Source organism: Podarcis raffonei, chromosome 14 (genome assembly GCF_027172205.1).
Source record: "Podarcis raffonei isolate rPodRaf1 chromosome 14, rPodRaf1.pri, whole genome shotgun sequence".
NCBI lineage: Eukaryota > Metazoa > Chordata > Lepidosauria > Squamata > Lacertidae > Podarcis > Podarcis raffonei.
Window position 1 is genome coordinate 29,389,385 of NC_070615.1, and position 15,311 is coordinate 29,404,695.

Genomic DNA, 15,311 nt, shown 5'->3' on the forward strand with positions numbered 1-15,311 from the left:
CCGAGAAAACAAAAGTACTTATTCATGCAGCACGTAGTTAAACTATGGGACTCACTTCCACAGGAGGCAGTGACAGCTGTTAACTTGGATTGCTTTTAAAGAGGATTGGACAAATTTATGGATGATTAGGCTATCAATGGCTTCTAGCTACAATGGCTATGCTTCTGCCTCTATCATTGGAGGCAGCAATGCTTCTGAATACCAGTTGCTGGAAATCATAGCAGGTAGGGGGATGTGCTCTTCTGCTTGGGTCCCACTTGTGGTCTTCTGTTGTTGTTGTTTAGTCGTTTAGTTGTGTCCGACTTTTCGTGACCCCATGGACCAGAGCACGCCAGGCACTCTGGTATTTCACTGCCTCCTGCAGTTTGGTCAAACTCATGCTGGTAGCTTCAAGAACACTGTCCAACCATCTCATCCTCTGTCGTCCCCTTCTCCTTGTGCCCTCAATCTTTCCCAACATCAGGGTCTTTTCCGGGGAGTCTTCTCTTCTCATGAGGTGGCCAAAGTATTGGAGCCTCAGCTTCAGGATCTGTCCTTCCAGTGAGCACTCAGGGCTGATTCCCTTCAGAATGGATAGGTCTGATCTTCTTGCAGTCCATGGGACTCTCAAGAGTCTCCTCCAGCACCATAATTCAAAAGCATCAATTCTTTGGCGATCAGCCTTCTTTATGGTCCAGCTCTCACTTCCATACATCACTACTGGGAAAACCATAGCTTTAACTATACAGACCTTGGTTGGCAATGTGATGTCTCTGCTAATTGGGGCATTTGGTTGGCCACTGTGAGAACAGGATATTGGACCAAATGGGCCATTGGCCTGATCTAGCAGTCTCTTCTCATATTCTTATGCTCTTAACACCTGGAAGGCTGAACTGCAATCTACATTTCAACAAGGGCAGATGATGCATAGAAGCAGCTGGTTACCAGCACTCAATTGCTCATGACTATTGCTGTGTTGCAATAGGGACAGAAATTATATTTTCCAGGCTAATTCTAGCTGCCTTACCATTACTATTGTATATATACTATAGTATGTTTGCAAGGACAGCACAGCAGCATTTTATATGCACCGGGGTCTTGAGTTTGTGTTGCTTTGTAGAATAAAATATCCTCATTGTGCATAGATTTGTAGCACTGGCACACCTAACTCAGTATTGTCAGCACTGGCTGGCAGCAGCCCTCCTGGGTTTCAGGCAGGGGGCATGCCAGGGATTGAAACAGGGATCTTCCATGTGCAAAACTTTTGCTGTGGCCCGTTCTTCAGCTGAAGATGAGGGCTGAGGGCATGAACCGGCAGCCTCATGCCAAACATGGGGACCTGAAGAGGGTTTTGGAGTCAGGTGGCTCCTGCATGTGTTTGGACTTCAGATCCCAGGGCAGCAAGAGGGAGTGGGCAGAACCATGGAGGGTGATGCATTTGGAGCCCGTGAGCTTGCAATGCATAGAACAGACACTGCATTTCGAAGATTATGGATGCCAGTTCCCTCTTGGTTGAGGAGGATGCCCTAGAGTGCCTCTAGGCTGCTCTGCTTTGTCCCCTACAGCTAACAATTTATTCACAGTGCTTTAATTCAGACTCTAACTCAGAGGCATCATTTGCCCCCTGCAAGATAGAGCCCATCCATGCTTCTGCACCACTTTGCATAGCGTCAGGAAACCAGCCCTGTTTCACCTGACAGCTGGAGCTGCAAGTCTCCAGTGCATCGCTGACTGAGTGGTGCTTGACACAGAATTCAGCATCCTTAAAGTCCTTTGTTAGAGCTCTTATGGCTCAGGAAAAAAAGCTTGCAAATATGTGGGCAGAAAGAGAGAGAGAGCGGTCAGTGTGTGTGTATTCCATTATTTTATTTAAAAGCAATTATTTATAGGCTGCAAATGCTCCCATAAGACATTCCTCATTCTCAACCATAGCTCAGGGATGTTATGTGAGACACTCTTCATGCAGTGCACAGTTAGCCTACAGAACTCTCTCCCACAGGAGGCAGTGAAAGACACCAACTTGGAGGGCTTTAAAAGGGGATTAGGCAAATTCATTGAGGAGGGGGCTGTCAATGGCTACTAGCTATGATGGCTACAATCTCCCTCCATAGTTGAAGGTAACAGTCCTTGTGGCTTTCACACTTTATGGGCCCGTGGCCTGATCCAGCAGGCTCTTCTTATGTTCTTACTCCTTGCCTGAACTCTGGAGAGACACTCAGGGTAGACAAGCATGAGTTGGGTGGACCAATGGGACTGATGCAGCATAAGTCAGTTTCCTATGACATTTCACGTGACATTAAAACACTGCTACAGATCAAAATGGCAAGGCACAAATACATGGCATCAGTCTTCATTCAGACAGGAGCCAGCCAAATGTAGCGGCAATATGAGGCCAGCACCACACCACTCTGAACTGTGTATAGCTCTGAATTTGTGTCTAGGAGAAGTAGGATACATTGCACACAACTGACAAGTAGATACAAACCAAATTAACTTGCACAATTCACAGCCGGGCCCAGGAGCTGTTTATTGGAAGTATCTGCTGCTAATTCAGTTATTCCTAGGCTAACGTAGGAGTGCAGCCTTGTGCTGATTTTGACACATGTCGCAGAATGAGGCAGTAAGAATATAAGGTTTCCCCTGCGGGATCAGGCCAAAGGGGCCCCATCTTAGGCCAGCCATCTTGTTCTCACAGTGGCAACCAGGTGGGAAGAGGCCCTCAAGCAAGCGGGCAGAGTCTTGAGACAGTAGAATGGACTGGAGTACCTGAGGAGAGATTGTGGGGTCACAGTTTTGATGCTCCCCTATACTTTATAAAAAGATAACTTCAAGTAGAAAGCTAGCATAGGCACGAGAGGCTGTACAGGAACCTGTCTCCCTGAGGTGCTACCCCCTTTCCCTCACATGAATGAGCTTGCTGGGAGTCCCCATTCCACTGTCAAACAGCTGTTAACTGCCAGAAATTTCTTCCCATGTTTAGTCGAAATCTCCTTTCTTGTCATTGAATCTATTGGTTCTGGACTGGTCCTCCCCTCTGGAGCAGCAGAAAACGAGCTTCCATCACTTTTTATGTGACAGCCTTTCAGATATTTGAAGATAGCTATCATATCAACTCTCAGTCTCCTCTTTTCCAGGCTAAACATACGCAGCTCCTTCAGCTGTTCCTCAAAAGTCTTAGTTTCCAGATAATCTTGGTCCCTCCTCAGCACAGCTCCCAACTTGTCAACATCCTTCTCAAATGGTGGTGCCCAGAAGTGGACACAGTCCTCCAGGTGGGGTCTTACCAAGGCAGAATAGAGCGGCACTATAACTTCTCTTGATCCAGACACTAGACTTCTTGTTGATGCAACCTAGAATTGTATGAACTCCACCCCCAGCCCCCTGCTGCACCACACTGTTGACTCATGCTTGTGGTCTGCTAAGACCCCTTGATCCTTTTCACATGTCACTGCAAGCAACTCTCACTTCCTCTTCTTCCCTTTTCGCTCCCCAAAGGAAGGTCAGATCTTTTGCACCTCCTGTCTCCCCTACCTAAGTAAGGCTGTGCAATCCATCACAGGAGACGAGTAGAAACAGGAAGCTGGGGATAGTCACGTTTGCTGCGGCTGCTCCAAGAGGGAATGAAGAAAAGAGTGTTTGTGTTCTCATCCAAATGTATTTGCCGACATTTCTGAGAAGCTGAAATTAAAACATCATGGGGTGGGGCTGTGATCAGCAGCTTTAGAATATCACAGATGGTCCACAGTGGCCTTGCCAGAATTAGGAAGCCGTTTCCAGCTAGTTTTGACGTAGTTCTAGAAAGGCAGGCTGCACATTGGTTCAAAGGTTGATGCCACCCAAAGGTCAGAGGCAGCCTTCAGCATCTCCTTGCCCGCTGAGATCTCCATCCCACAGCCTGCCTGATAACCGGACATCATTCCCTTTTCCTGGGCATTGTATATATTGCAGAACACATTGAGAAAGCCAGCAATTTCGTGCCTCCTGCGCGGAGAGGGGCATGCTATGTGCCAGCAATCTGTGCACCTGGAAACAGCACATTGTTCAAAGCTCATTCTAAAATCCTCACATCAAGATGAAAGAAAGTGTTTCTATTTATGTGACGCCACCAGCTCTGCTGAAAGCAGGCTTTGGAGATCTTCACAAAGGCCTCTTCCAGCAAGCAACATCCTCCGCATGATCATAAATAATGTGGGCTCGCCTTTCTGGGCACATTCCCAATATAACTGAAAGGACGTGGGAGCTCCTTCCACATGGCAGGTAGCGCCTGGAGGGAGGAGTCATGTGGGACCCAGTTCAGATGCTTCCCAATGCTGCTGGCATTCAAGAGCCTTCCATGGAGCTGGATATCTTGCCTAGAGCACCCCAGCAGCCACACCCATCATTTCTGAGTTTGGGTAAATTTTACTTGTGATTCCTGCAAAAGGGTTGGACTACACTCACTCATTCACTCACTCACTCACTCACACGCACACACACAACACACACTCAAATGGTATCTGGATGTGTTTGTAGGTTTTTCATTTTCTTTGGGTTTTTTAATACAGTGGTACCTCTGGTTGTGAACAGGATCCGTTCCGGAGGCCCATTTGCAACCTGAAAGGAACACAAACTGCATCTGCGCGTCTGCGGGTCGTGATTTCCCACTTCTGCGCATGTGCGTGACATCATTTTGCGCGTCTGTGAGCAGCGAAACCTGGAAGTAATCCTTTCTGGTACTTCTGGGTCGCTGCAGAATGCAACCTGAAAACGCTCAACCTGAAGCAAACGTAACATGAGATATGACTGTACTTGGTTTTCATGTTTGTATGTTTTTGTAAATTGCTTTGGGTCACATTTCATTTTTTTAAAAGGGACTGTCAAATGCAGATCATGATACAAGACTTGCTGGGCTTCCAGAGCCAGTGTGGTGTAGTAGTTAGAGTGTTGGACAAGGACCTGGGGGAGACCAGGGTTCAAATTCCCTGACTTGGCCACAAAACTCACTGGGTGACCTTGGGCCAGTAGCTGCCTCTCAGCCTCATCAGCCTCTCCTACCTCGCAGGGATTAAATGAGGAGTGGGGAACCATGGACATGCCACTTGGAGCTCCTGGGAGAAAAGGGGTGGGAGATAAATGCAAAGGCATTCAGGGATTTAAAGGTAAGCACCACCACCTTCTTTGATACCACTTTCTTTGAATCAAAAAATTGTAGAGGGAAATTGTAGAGGGAAGTGGGAGGAAGGAGAAAAGAATAATATGATGGATTGAGGAAATATAAATGTAAATGTTGGGGGGGATGGGGAGGAAATGGTGTTGGCTTTGGTACATTTGTATTGTAATGTAATATGTGAAAACCAACCAACCAACCAACCAACAACCAACCAACCAACCAACCAACCAACAAACAAACAAACAAACAAACAGGAGAGAGCAGTTTATTTTTTTAAAAAAACCATTTGTAGAGCTGGAAGGGATTTCAAGGGCCATCCAGCCCAACCCCTTGCAATGCAGGAGGATTTCTTCCCTATGTCTCTGCTGTCACAGTTTCTGATATCTCAGCACAATTAGCAATGAAGGAGGATTAGATTTGCTGTCCAGGGCTGCCTTGAACCCAGGGCCAGTGGCATTCTGGTAGAAGTCTTGGCACCTTGGCCTGAACTGCCCACAGTTTTCATCTCCTGCTAGGAGTCCTGGCAGGGCAGGAAGCTGGGGGCTGGCTGTGCCACTGCTCTCTGCACACACTGGACTGAGACTCCATGCTCATGTGTCACCTGTGGTTCCTGCATTGCAGGGGGCTGGACTAGATGACCCTTTTGGTTCCCTTTCCAACTCGACAACTCTGTGATTCTATAAAACCCCTCTTGACCACACACAGGCACAATGGCTCTCTATAGAACCCAAACACCGGCTTCCTTGCCTGGGTCCTTTTAAGACACAGATCTCAAGAGCCAACGCAGACAGCTTGTCCTTTGCTGTCTAAGCCTGCCCTAAATGACACCTGACTTTGGCATTCACGAGGCAAATTGGGTAGAGAGAAGCAAATCCCTCTCCAATTGTTCCTGGAACAAGGGGCTGCAGAATAAACAGGCCGTTCTGTGTTCATATGCAAAGCCCTGTCCAAAGATGCAGTTTTCATCGCCCCCTCCCTTTCCACGGGCCAATTCCCTTTCAAAGCCTGACAAACACCAATGAGGCAGTTGGGAAGCTTATTAGCAGAAAGATCTCTGCCCTTTCCCCATCCTGGATACACACACTGGCTGACACTGTTCATAACATCACAGCAAAAGCTTTCAGGAGCAAGAAAATGTCACCATCTCTGCATGTTTGTGTGCGTGCACATATAAATTTCTACCTGCGTGATTCTAAAGTACGTTGTGTATGCTACTCTAGGCTGCATCAACAGAAGTCGACTGTCTAGATCAAGGGGTGTAATAGTCCTGCTCTAGTCTGTCTTGGGTAGAATCCACTAAAGGACTGTGCCCAGTTCCGGGCATTGCAGTTTTAGGATATTGACAAGCTGGAAGGTGTGCAGAGGAGGGAGACCAAGATGACAAAGGGTCTGAAAACCAAGCCTGATGAGGAACAGTTGATGCTGTTTGGGATGTTTAACTTGGAGAAGAGAAGACTGAGAGGTGGCAGTAGAGCCACTTTCAAATATCTGAAGAGATGTCACAGGGAAGGTAGAGCAAGCTTGTTTTCTACTGATTTAGGGGACAGGACCAAAACCAGTGGATTCAAATAACAAGAAAGGAGATTCTGACTAAATATTTTTTTTGGGGGGGGGGGGATTCTGACAGTTGAGAACTGTTCTACAGTGGAACGGATTCTCCAGGAAGACAGCCTTTGGTCATCTCCCCATATTCCCCGCCCGACAATTGCTTGGTTAGCTTATCAATTGGTAGCCTTCAATCCGGGACCGATGGGAAAGGAAATAAAACTGACAGGAAGTTTTATCGCTATGCCAATCTCCAAACCCGCCTCCCTCCTCTTCCCAGACACAATGGGCAAAGTAATGACTCTTGGGTATAGCCGACTTCAACGCTAACAGCTGCCGTGAGGGGGGAAAGGTCATTCTACCCCACTCCCCACACCAAAGCATCACAGCTTAACCTCTTTTAATGGACACGGAGCAGTGCTGGCATCAATATTTGGGGGGTTGACTTGTGCAAGGCACCCTCCAGGTGGATCCGTAGCCTGGAAGAGAGGAGCAGGCGGGCAGGCAAAATGATCTCAGGCTGCCCCCTCTGACTTTCTTGGCTATTCTGCATACAAAGTCACCTGTCACTTGGGGGCAGCCATTCTGGCAGACTGCCTCAGTGCAAGAGAGATGGGGAGCAAAGCCCATTGCATCACCTTTGCTAAATGAGGAACCTCCTGTCCCTGAACTTTTGCCCCAGCTGGCCATGACAGGCGCAACTGTTTAGAAATCAGTGCCTGAGTTTAGATTTGGATTTTCTCCTTCCCGCCCAGCCTTCTCCCCTTGTGTATCATTTTGTTGTTGTTGTTTCTGTTTCTCTTTTAGCTTGCTTCATCCTCCATGTGGCAGCCCTTCTGATATTTGAAGATGGCTCTCATATCATCTCTCAGACTTAGAATCATAGAACTGCAGAGCTGGATGGGACCATGAGGGTCATCTAGTCAGAGGTCTTTTTGCCCAATGTGGGGCTGTAACCCGTGTATTCTCTTATGCAGGCTAAACATCCTCAGCTCCCTCTGCCATTCCTCATAAGGCTTGGTTTCCAGACCCTTGATCCTCTTAGTCGCCCTCCTCTGCTCACCTTCCAGCTTGTTGGGTTATGCATATGCTGGTGCTGGTGCTGACAGGAAGGAGGTTAAAGACCATTTTGAGCAGATCCAGCACCTTCTCTGCCTTGGCTTTTAAGAAAGAGGGTCATATCAGACAAGAGTCAGAACACTGCTGATGTTTAAGTGTGAGGGTTAGAGGAATTAATGCCTCAGAGGTGGAGAAGGAGGCTGAAGTAACAGGAACACGGAGACACACTTTCAGAGCAAAGTCAACTCCCAGGTGACCTGGAAAAGTACCTTCCTCCCCCTCCCACCATCCGTGGCCCATTAAACCTGGAGCAGCTGAGCAACTTTTCCTCCAATCTAACACGCAGCACTTTGGCCAAATGGCAAGGCAAGCAAAGAGGACATCAGAGATGGAAAGCGGCAAATTGACGAGGTAGTCTCAGCCCCCAGCAATGCTCCCTGGGCCCCAGAGAATAATCCCAGTTGTTAGCCTGGAGCCCTCTCCTCCACGCATCCCAAACAGTACATGATGATGCATGCAATGCAAATGATCAATCCTGAGGTTAAATTGACATTCAGGGCCCTGTGCAGCCCGAGATTAATTTTTTCAAGAGGGAGAATCACATTCTGCTTGCAAAAATTGCCTTTACACTGTGTGCGGAAGTCTCCAAAGCCAGAGGAGAGCTCAGCAGTTTTCCGGCAGTGAAAAGGCAAGGTCAGGTTGCCCTTTGTATCTCTGATTGCGAGCAGAAGGAGAATAAATTATGCCAAACGTGTGCCCCATTTGGCCGGACTTAGATGGGCTGCAGAACTACAGCCATCCTTTGCGCAGGGAGGAAGTTTGGGCAGAAGACCCATAGCCCTGATTTAAGTCAATGGGCTCAGCCCAACACAAGTAAACTTGGTTCTCAAATCAGAAAGCCTTAGAGATGTTGAGAAGGCAGCAATTTCTGTCCTGTCCCGGGTTCATTGCAGTCAGTACTGTTTCTGTTCAGCTACAGTTCAGCTTTGAATCAAACCTATTGCAACTCTCTCACTCTTCACTACAGGTGAAACTAATGCAATTACTGAAGGAATTAGCTTCAGTGCATCTCAGTGGAAGGCAAACATCAAAAACAATGCAGAAAATAATGTAATCATTTATGTAACATCTGTGGACTACAGAAACAATAGAATAATAGAACCATAGAGTTGGAAAGGACCCCAAGGGTCATCTAGCCCAACCTGCTGCAATGTAGGAGTCATGGCTAATACTGGAAATATTGCTGGCTTTCCCTTGTGTGGTTTCTGTTCAGACCTCAGATGAACATGCACACTGCAGCAATTTCAGTAGCCTGAAAAGGAAACTGCAGGCAAATTAGGATAACCTCTCTGCAACCCAGAATCTTCCTGACCCTGTGAATTAGATGATGGCAGACATCCGAAGCCAAGTTGCTACCTTGTATGAAGAACACAAGCAAAGCCCTTCTGGATCAGGCCCATCTAGTCCAGCATCCTGTTCTCACAGTGACCAACCAGATGCTTCAGTAGGAAGTCCTCAAACATGACTTAAGTGCAACAGCAGCACTCTCCCCTTCTGTGCTTCCCAGCAACTGGTATTATTACTCAGAGGTAAACCGCCTCTTTGTGCATCCAACACACCCAGAGCAGCTCTTACCCCTTTGCAGATGGCCACTGCTTCCTTGGACATAGATTTTGGATAGGCTACATTGTGCTCCATGATGGACTGGAAGAGTTCGTCTTCATCTTCACCTTCAAATGGTGCCTACAGCATTGGGGAACAGAAGGAGGAAAAGTTTTAGGGCTACTCAGTTCTGGTGCGCTGCAATCCATTTCTGTATCACGGAGATAGGGAGCTGTCTGCAGGCCATAGAACTGACTTTGCCAACCTGATGCCTTCCAAATGTTTTGGATGGCAGCTCCCATCAGCCCCAGCCAGTGATGGGAGTTGTAGTTCAAAACATCTGGAGCTCACCAAATTGGTGAAAGAAGGGCAGGTGATATAACGGGCAAAGCAGAATGTAGTAAGCAGACCAGGTGGCATGTATATGCTTCCCCCTTCTTTTTTGCCCAGACTTTCTTCAACTGATGCACCCTGATCCTCCTTAACTTTTCCTTTTAATTTCTCCTTCATCTCTTTCCCCCTTTTCCCTTTCAGAATTCAAGAATTCAGGTGGCTGCATAGTTTGCAAAGCTCCTAATGACAGTCCTAAGTGCTTACCCAAAGATGCTGGTGGGATTCTACCCAGAAGCCAGGCAACCAACACACAACCCCCATTTATCGTGATGCTGTGTCCCATCCAGACTTGGAGACAGGCTGGGGGTTTGGCTGGGACAAGACACTGACCACCAGACCTCAATCCCCAGCTTGGAAGGCTGTTAGTCTTTGCTTCACAACCCCCCCCCCTTCCACAAGCTCAACCAAACAGGCCATTCCAGAATCTGGGTTGTGCTCAATCCCTTGGACCTCACTGAAAACCCCACAACCTCTGCCCCCCCAAAAAACCCTAGTCCGATTTCCTTACCTGCCCAGCCAGCATTTCATAGAGAAGGACACCAAAAGCCCACCAGTCCACTGATTTCCCATAGGGCTGGTAAGCGATTATCTGCAAGACATTGATAACAACATCAGAGCTACAGGATTACACACACACACACACACACACACACACACACGGTTTTTGGCCCACTGTCTGTCACAAGGCAAAAATTATTCTAACTGTTGCAGCGACAACAAGCAGATTTCCTGCTGACTTCCCAGGGATTGCAAACAAACAATAGGATTAGACGCTTATCAAGAAAGACCTGAGCCATTCCTGAACCTCCAGCCTCCTTTCTTGTGAAAGACCAACGAGAAATTCACATCCATCGCCACTGCAGCCACACAGCCCACCGTGCTGCCTCTGCCATCAGCATCAGCGCCAATTTCCGGCAACATTCCATGAAATCTCATGAGATCCATCACGCTCCATAAGATCTTGTGAGATTTCGGCGAGCTCTCGCTAGAAATCGGTGCTGATTCTGGTGCTCCTTCTCTGCTGGTGGTTGAGCTGGGATGGGTGGGTCACCCATGGGGTCACCACCTCAGGGACTTCCACTGCCTGAAGCCACTGCTTTAGCCTGCTTCATGGCCAGCCCTGTCATTTGCCCACCTGCCCACAGAACTGAGTGCTTCCAGACTGCCGCTACTTCTCGGTGTGATTCAACCACATACTAGCAAATCCAGGTTTTGCAAGTATTGTTGATTGGGAGGTCTTGTGCAAAACCCCTACTTTCCCCAAAGCGTGGACTTTTTCCAACAAGAAAAGTGACAGTGAAATGCACTGGAAAGTGTGGGATGAGTACACTGGCTTTGATGCAAAATCGTCTAACCTCCCTGCAAGCAAATCAGAACAAAGGCTCAATAAGCAGGTCATCTGGGATCATGCAATATGGCAGGCGTTGCTATTTTCTGTTTAATTTCATCTCTCTCTCTTCTGTTGCAATGTATCTGTGGCCTGGTGCTGCCTGTCACATAAATTGCAATATGGGTGTTCATGTAGGAAATGTTAATGGATCACAATATGATTTTGAAAGGGTGAAGGTAGGAGCAGGAGGTGGGCGAATGTGAAAATCTACTGTTTTAACTCATTTGCCCAGAGTGGACAAATGGTTGAGTTTGGGGAGGTCACTTCAAGTGCCCACAGAGGATCCCTATTTTCTTTGCCATTGTGCAAGGAAGTTCCCATTGGGAGAAACATTGCCTCTTTTCGAGAGAGAACTAGAGTACTCCATGCAGCTGTCAAACTCTTGTGCCCAGATCAGAGCTTTTGGGCCACAATGAATGGTCTGGGAGAAGCTTCTCTTGGTGATGAAGACGATCGAGGCTGTGTATATTTTTCAGCAATTACCGTGCCATTTGCATTTATGTTTGAATATATGAATCTTTTCGGAATAGAAATCTGTAATTAGGATGAATAAACGACGAAACGGTTTTGCATTAAGTAACAGATGGCAGTGCCTCGGGCTTGTCAAACCCCATACGCTTAAACGAGGCAAACAAATGGGGAGGGGGAAGGCAGAGTCCTTCAAAATGCAGGCTCTTCCTCCTCCTTTTGTGTGCTTTGGGGCATTCTATGTTGGCCCTTAATATGTTTTCCTGGCAAAACTTTGTCTGATTTCTTGCTGCTTATTTGTGATTTCTTCTCCACTTACATAACTCTCTTTTTCTGCCCTGCAGTTCTTTGGGCGATTTGTAGCAGAGACTCGGGTCAACTGCTTTGGACATCTCAAACCTTTATTTTCCATTATTTATTCATCACATTTACCTCCCATCTCCTTCAAGGAGCTCAAGGTGGTGTACGTGGTCCTCTGCCTCCCCTCACAACAACCCTGTGAGGTAGGTCAGGCTGAGAGATACTGGCTGTCCCAAGGTAACGGCTGAGTGGGGAGTTGAACTCTGCAGGTGTTGGCAGGGGGAGGCCTCAATGAAGCTCAGAAGTAAGGCTGGGAGAAGGCACTGGTTTCCATTCCGTCCTCTGTTCGTTGCTGTGCTGGCCCGGGGGGGGGGTTACCGTGAGGCGTGGTCAGAGTCCGGTCCTGGGCCAAGGGTCTGGAGACTGTCCACCAAGGGCGAAGCGGGGTCCAAAGCAAGAAGCTGGGCATGGTTGGGAACTCTGGAAAAACAGGTCTGGGTGCTGGCAGAAACAGGTTTCCAACGTCGTTGCTCCCGCAACCTGGGACTGGGCCGACTGGCCTTTATCTCCTCTGAGGCCAGGGGCAATCCCGGCCCACAGGTGACCCGCCTCTCCTGGCCTTAAGGCAAGCACTCCTCCTGAGAGAACCCAGTTCCCTCCGCCTCTCTGCCCTGAGCCTCTGCAGCTCAGGAGAGGCTGGAGGGTTACTGGACCCAGGGGCAGCTTCCCCTTCCCCTGACAGGACTGGGAGAGGTGCACCTGCAGGCAATGGGTCCTCAATCACGTCCGGAGCCAGAGTGGATACATCTGGTGCCTGCTCCTGAGGATTCAGATTCAAGCCCCTGCCCCGGCTCAGCTGGCCCTGGAGGCGGGGACTCCTGTGCAGGCTGGGACTCCTCAGGTTCAGATTCTGAATCAGATTCCCAGGCCATCACAGTTGCATGCTGTTTTGTTTCTGTTCTGCTGCAGTCTAGCTTCTGAGGACCTTATTCATCTCCTTTCAGCATTCCCTCCATCGATGCTGAGCTGGACAAGTGTATTGGCAAGGCAACTATGGCAATGGCTCACCAGGCCTGTGTGCTGAGCACACTGCTTTATGGAAATGAGTGGTGGGAAGCTTACAACTGTCAGGAGGGACACCTCAATGCCTTCTACATACACTGCATCAGGAGGATTATGGGTAACATATAGCAGCACAGAAGTCCAAACAAAGATGTGCTCTTCCAAGCCCACATTCCCAGCATGTTCACACTCCTGTCTCAGGAATATCTTGGTCATGTCTACAGAATGGAAGATCCCCAAGGATATACTTTGTGGGGAACTGGCTTCAAGCACCAGGCCCATTGGCAGACCAACTCTGCACCACAAGGATGTCTGCAAATATGACAGGAAGGCTGGCCACATCAACCCTGCCATATGAAGATCCCTTGCTGACAACCACAGTCCCTGGAGAGACAAGTTGTGTATCCAAAGCAGTGACCAGAGGAGAAATGCCTGTTGGGAGGAGCGCAGAGAGAAGGAAGCCATGGTGCATCTGCAGCCACAAAACTGGGCACCTTCACATGCCCCAGCTGCAACAAAACATGTCTCTCCCGCAGTGGTCTCTATGGCCACAGCAGGCTCTGCAACATTCCAGCAGCTTGACCTCACTCCCAAAGGTGCACTCCTTCATTGTCTCCCGAGACAGACGGATGCCAACCAACCAATGGGGCAATTCTATGTAATTCTGTAATTAATTGCATCCTCCAACACCATTCATTTCAGTGCAAAGGAAACACAATGTAAATAGGTTGGGGAATAACCAATTATGTGTCATTCACGGACTGTAAACAACAGCAGCAAATACTGATTGTATTCGCCAGATTGATTTCCATTCTGAACATGGGATGAATAAGTGAACATCAGCAATCTCTGCTCCTGTTCCCATTGGGATTCTCCAGCTTCTCTACTCAGAAGGCAGCAGAGCTGTTTGACATTGGACTCTGATCTCAGAGGGCACCATACAACCTCTGGACTGGCCAGCTGCAAAGTTTTTCTGTTGGAGTAGCAGCATGGGCGTAGCCAGGATTATTGTGGGGGGGCATACCTTTTCTTAGGAGGAGCAGGCATTTTTAGGGTGGGGCAGAATCTCAATTTGCTATGGATTTTATTGATTTGGGGGGCAGTTGCCCCCCTGCCCCCCGGGCTATGTCCATGACCAGCAGAACAGCAGTGTGGTCCCCATACATTCATGCCTCCTGTTCCAGCTGTTTTAATGAAGCAGCTGTACTAAGTTGGACCTTCATAGAATCCACCCAGCTTAGATTGGACTGAGGGAACTCCATTGTCCAGGCCACATGGAGAGGCCAAGCAAGGATGGAGGGGGAGAGGTGTGAAGCATCATCACCTCTGCATTTCCTCGCTTGGAAGAGTTCCTGCCTCTTATCTAGCTTTGGGGGGAAACCAGGTGCAGATCTGCCCACCCCAGAGAAAAATGCATTAGAAGCACTTGTAGGAAATGGAGGACTGTTTGTACACCAGTGGGGTGTGAAGCTTTAATCCCTCCAAACAGCCCAGATAAAAGTTTATGGAGCTTGCTGCACTCCTGGCTGTCATTAGCACTCAATTTAGTCATTTTGGCACCAAGGAGAAATCCCCAGAATCAATGAGATCAAGGGAAGGGGAAGCATGAGATGCACTCATGCTCGGAAGTGCAAAACCTGTTCATTTGCTGCAAAGTGTTATTCCTGGCCGCCTTCATCTCCGGAGCACATCTGTGATGTTGGAGGAACAATGGGCCACTCTTTTGTGTGTATCAGAACAATTATTCTCCACTGAAATGAATGAAGAGAACTGAGGGGTGTGCAGTTTGGAAAACCTTTGATGGGGAGTTATAATTGCCTCTGTCTCTAGTCCCTACACCTCCAATCTACGGCAGGGTTTGGAGTAGTTGCCTACTTGCCCACCACCACAAACCCTCTCGTCCCAAACACATTTATAGTGTTGGTCCAGTGTTGGCAGAGATCCCCTCATTTGACAACCTTTCAGATCCCCAGGGTTGTCACCAACCATGTTCTCCTCAAGAGCAGACCCCTTGAAATGGATGGCTCCAAGTTACTCCTCTGCATTGATTTCAGTGGGCCTCCTTTGAATAGGACTAACATGAGATCAATGAGCTGCAGAATTGTATAGTTGGAAGGAACAAAGAGGATCCTCTAGCCCAGCGGTTCTCAACCTGTGGGTTCCCAGATGTTGTTGGACTGCAACTCCCATCATCCCTGAGCTCTGGCCTTGCTAGCTAGGGGTGATGGGAGTTGTAGTTCAACAACATCTGGGGACCCACAGGTTGAGAAAGGCTGCTCTAGCCCAACCCCTGCAAGGCAGGAATCACAACTAGGTGTCCTTTTGAAACTGATGTTTGTCTGCAAAGGTTTGGGAGATCTGAGT

General features: G+C 48.3%; 1 protein-coding gene across 2 annotated transcripts in view; it reads right to left on the minus strand.

Annotated features, from left to right (window-relative positions):
* PRKCB (protein kinase C beta) overlaps positions 1–15,311 on the minus strand; it is a 201,667-nt gene that overhangs the window by 26,191 nt on the left and 160,165 nt on the right. For both annotated transcript variants that reach the window (XM_053365909.1, XM_053365908.1), the window contains exons 14-15: positions 10,236–10,316; positions 9,368–9,475 (exon numbers count right to left, since the gene is read on the minus strand). In XM_053365909.1, coding sequence (XP_053221884.1) covers positions 9,368–9,475; positions 10,236–10,316 — 189 coding nt within the window. The remainder of the gene's footprint in view (positions 1–9,367; positions 9,476–10,235; positions 10,317–15,311) is intronic.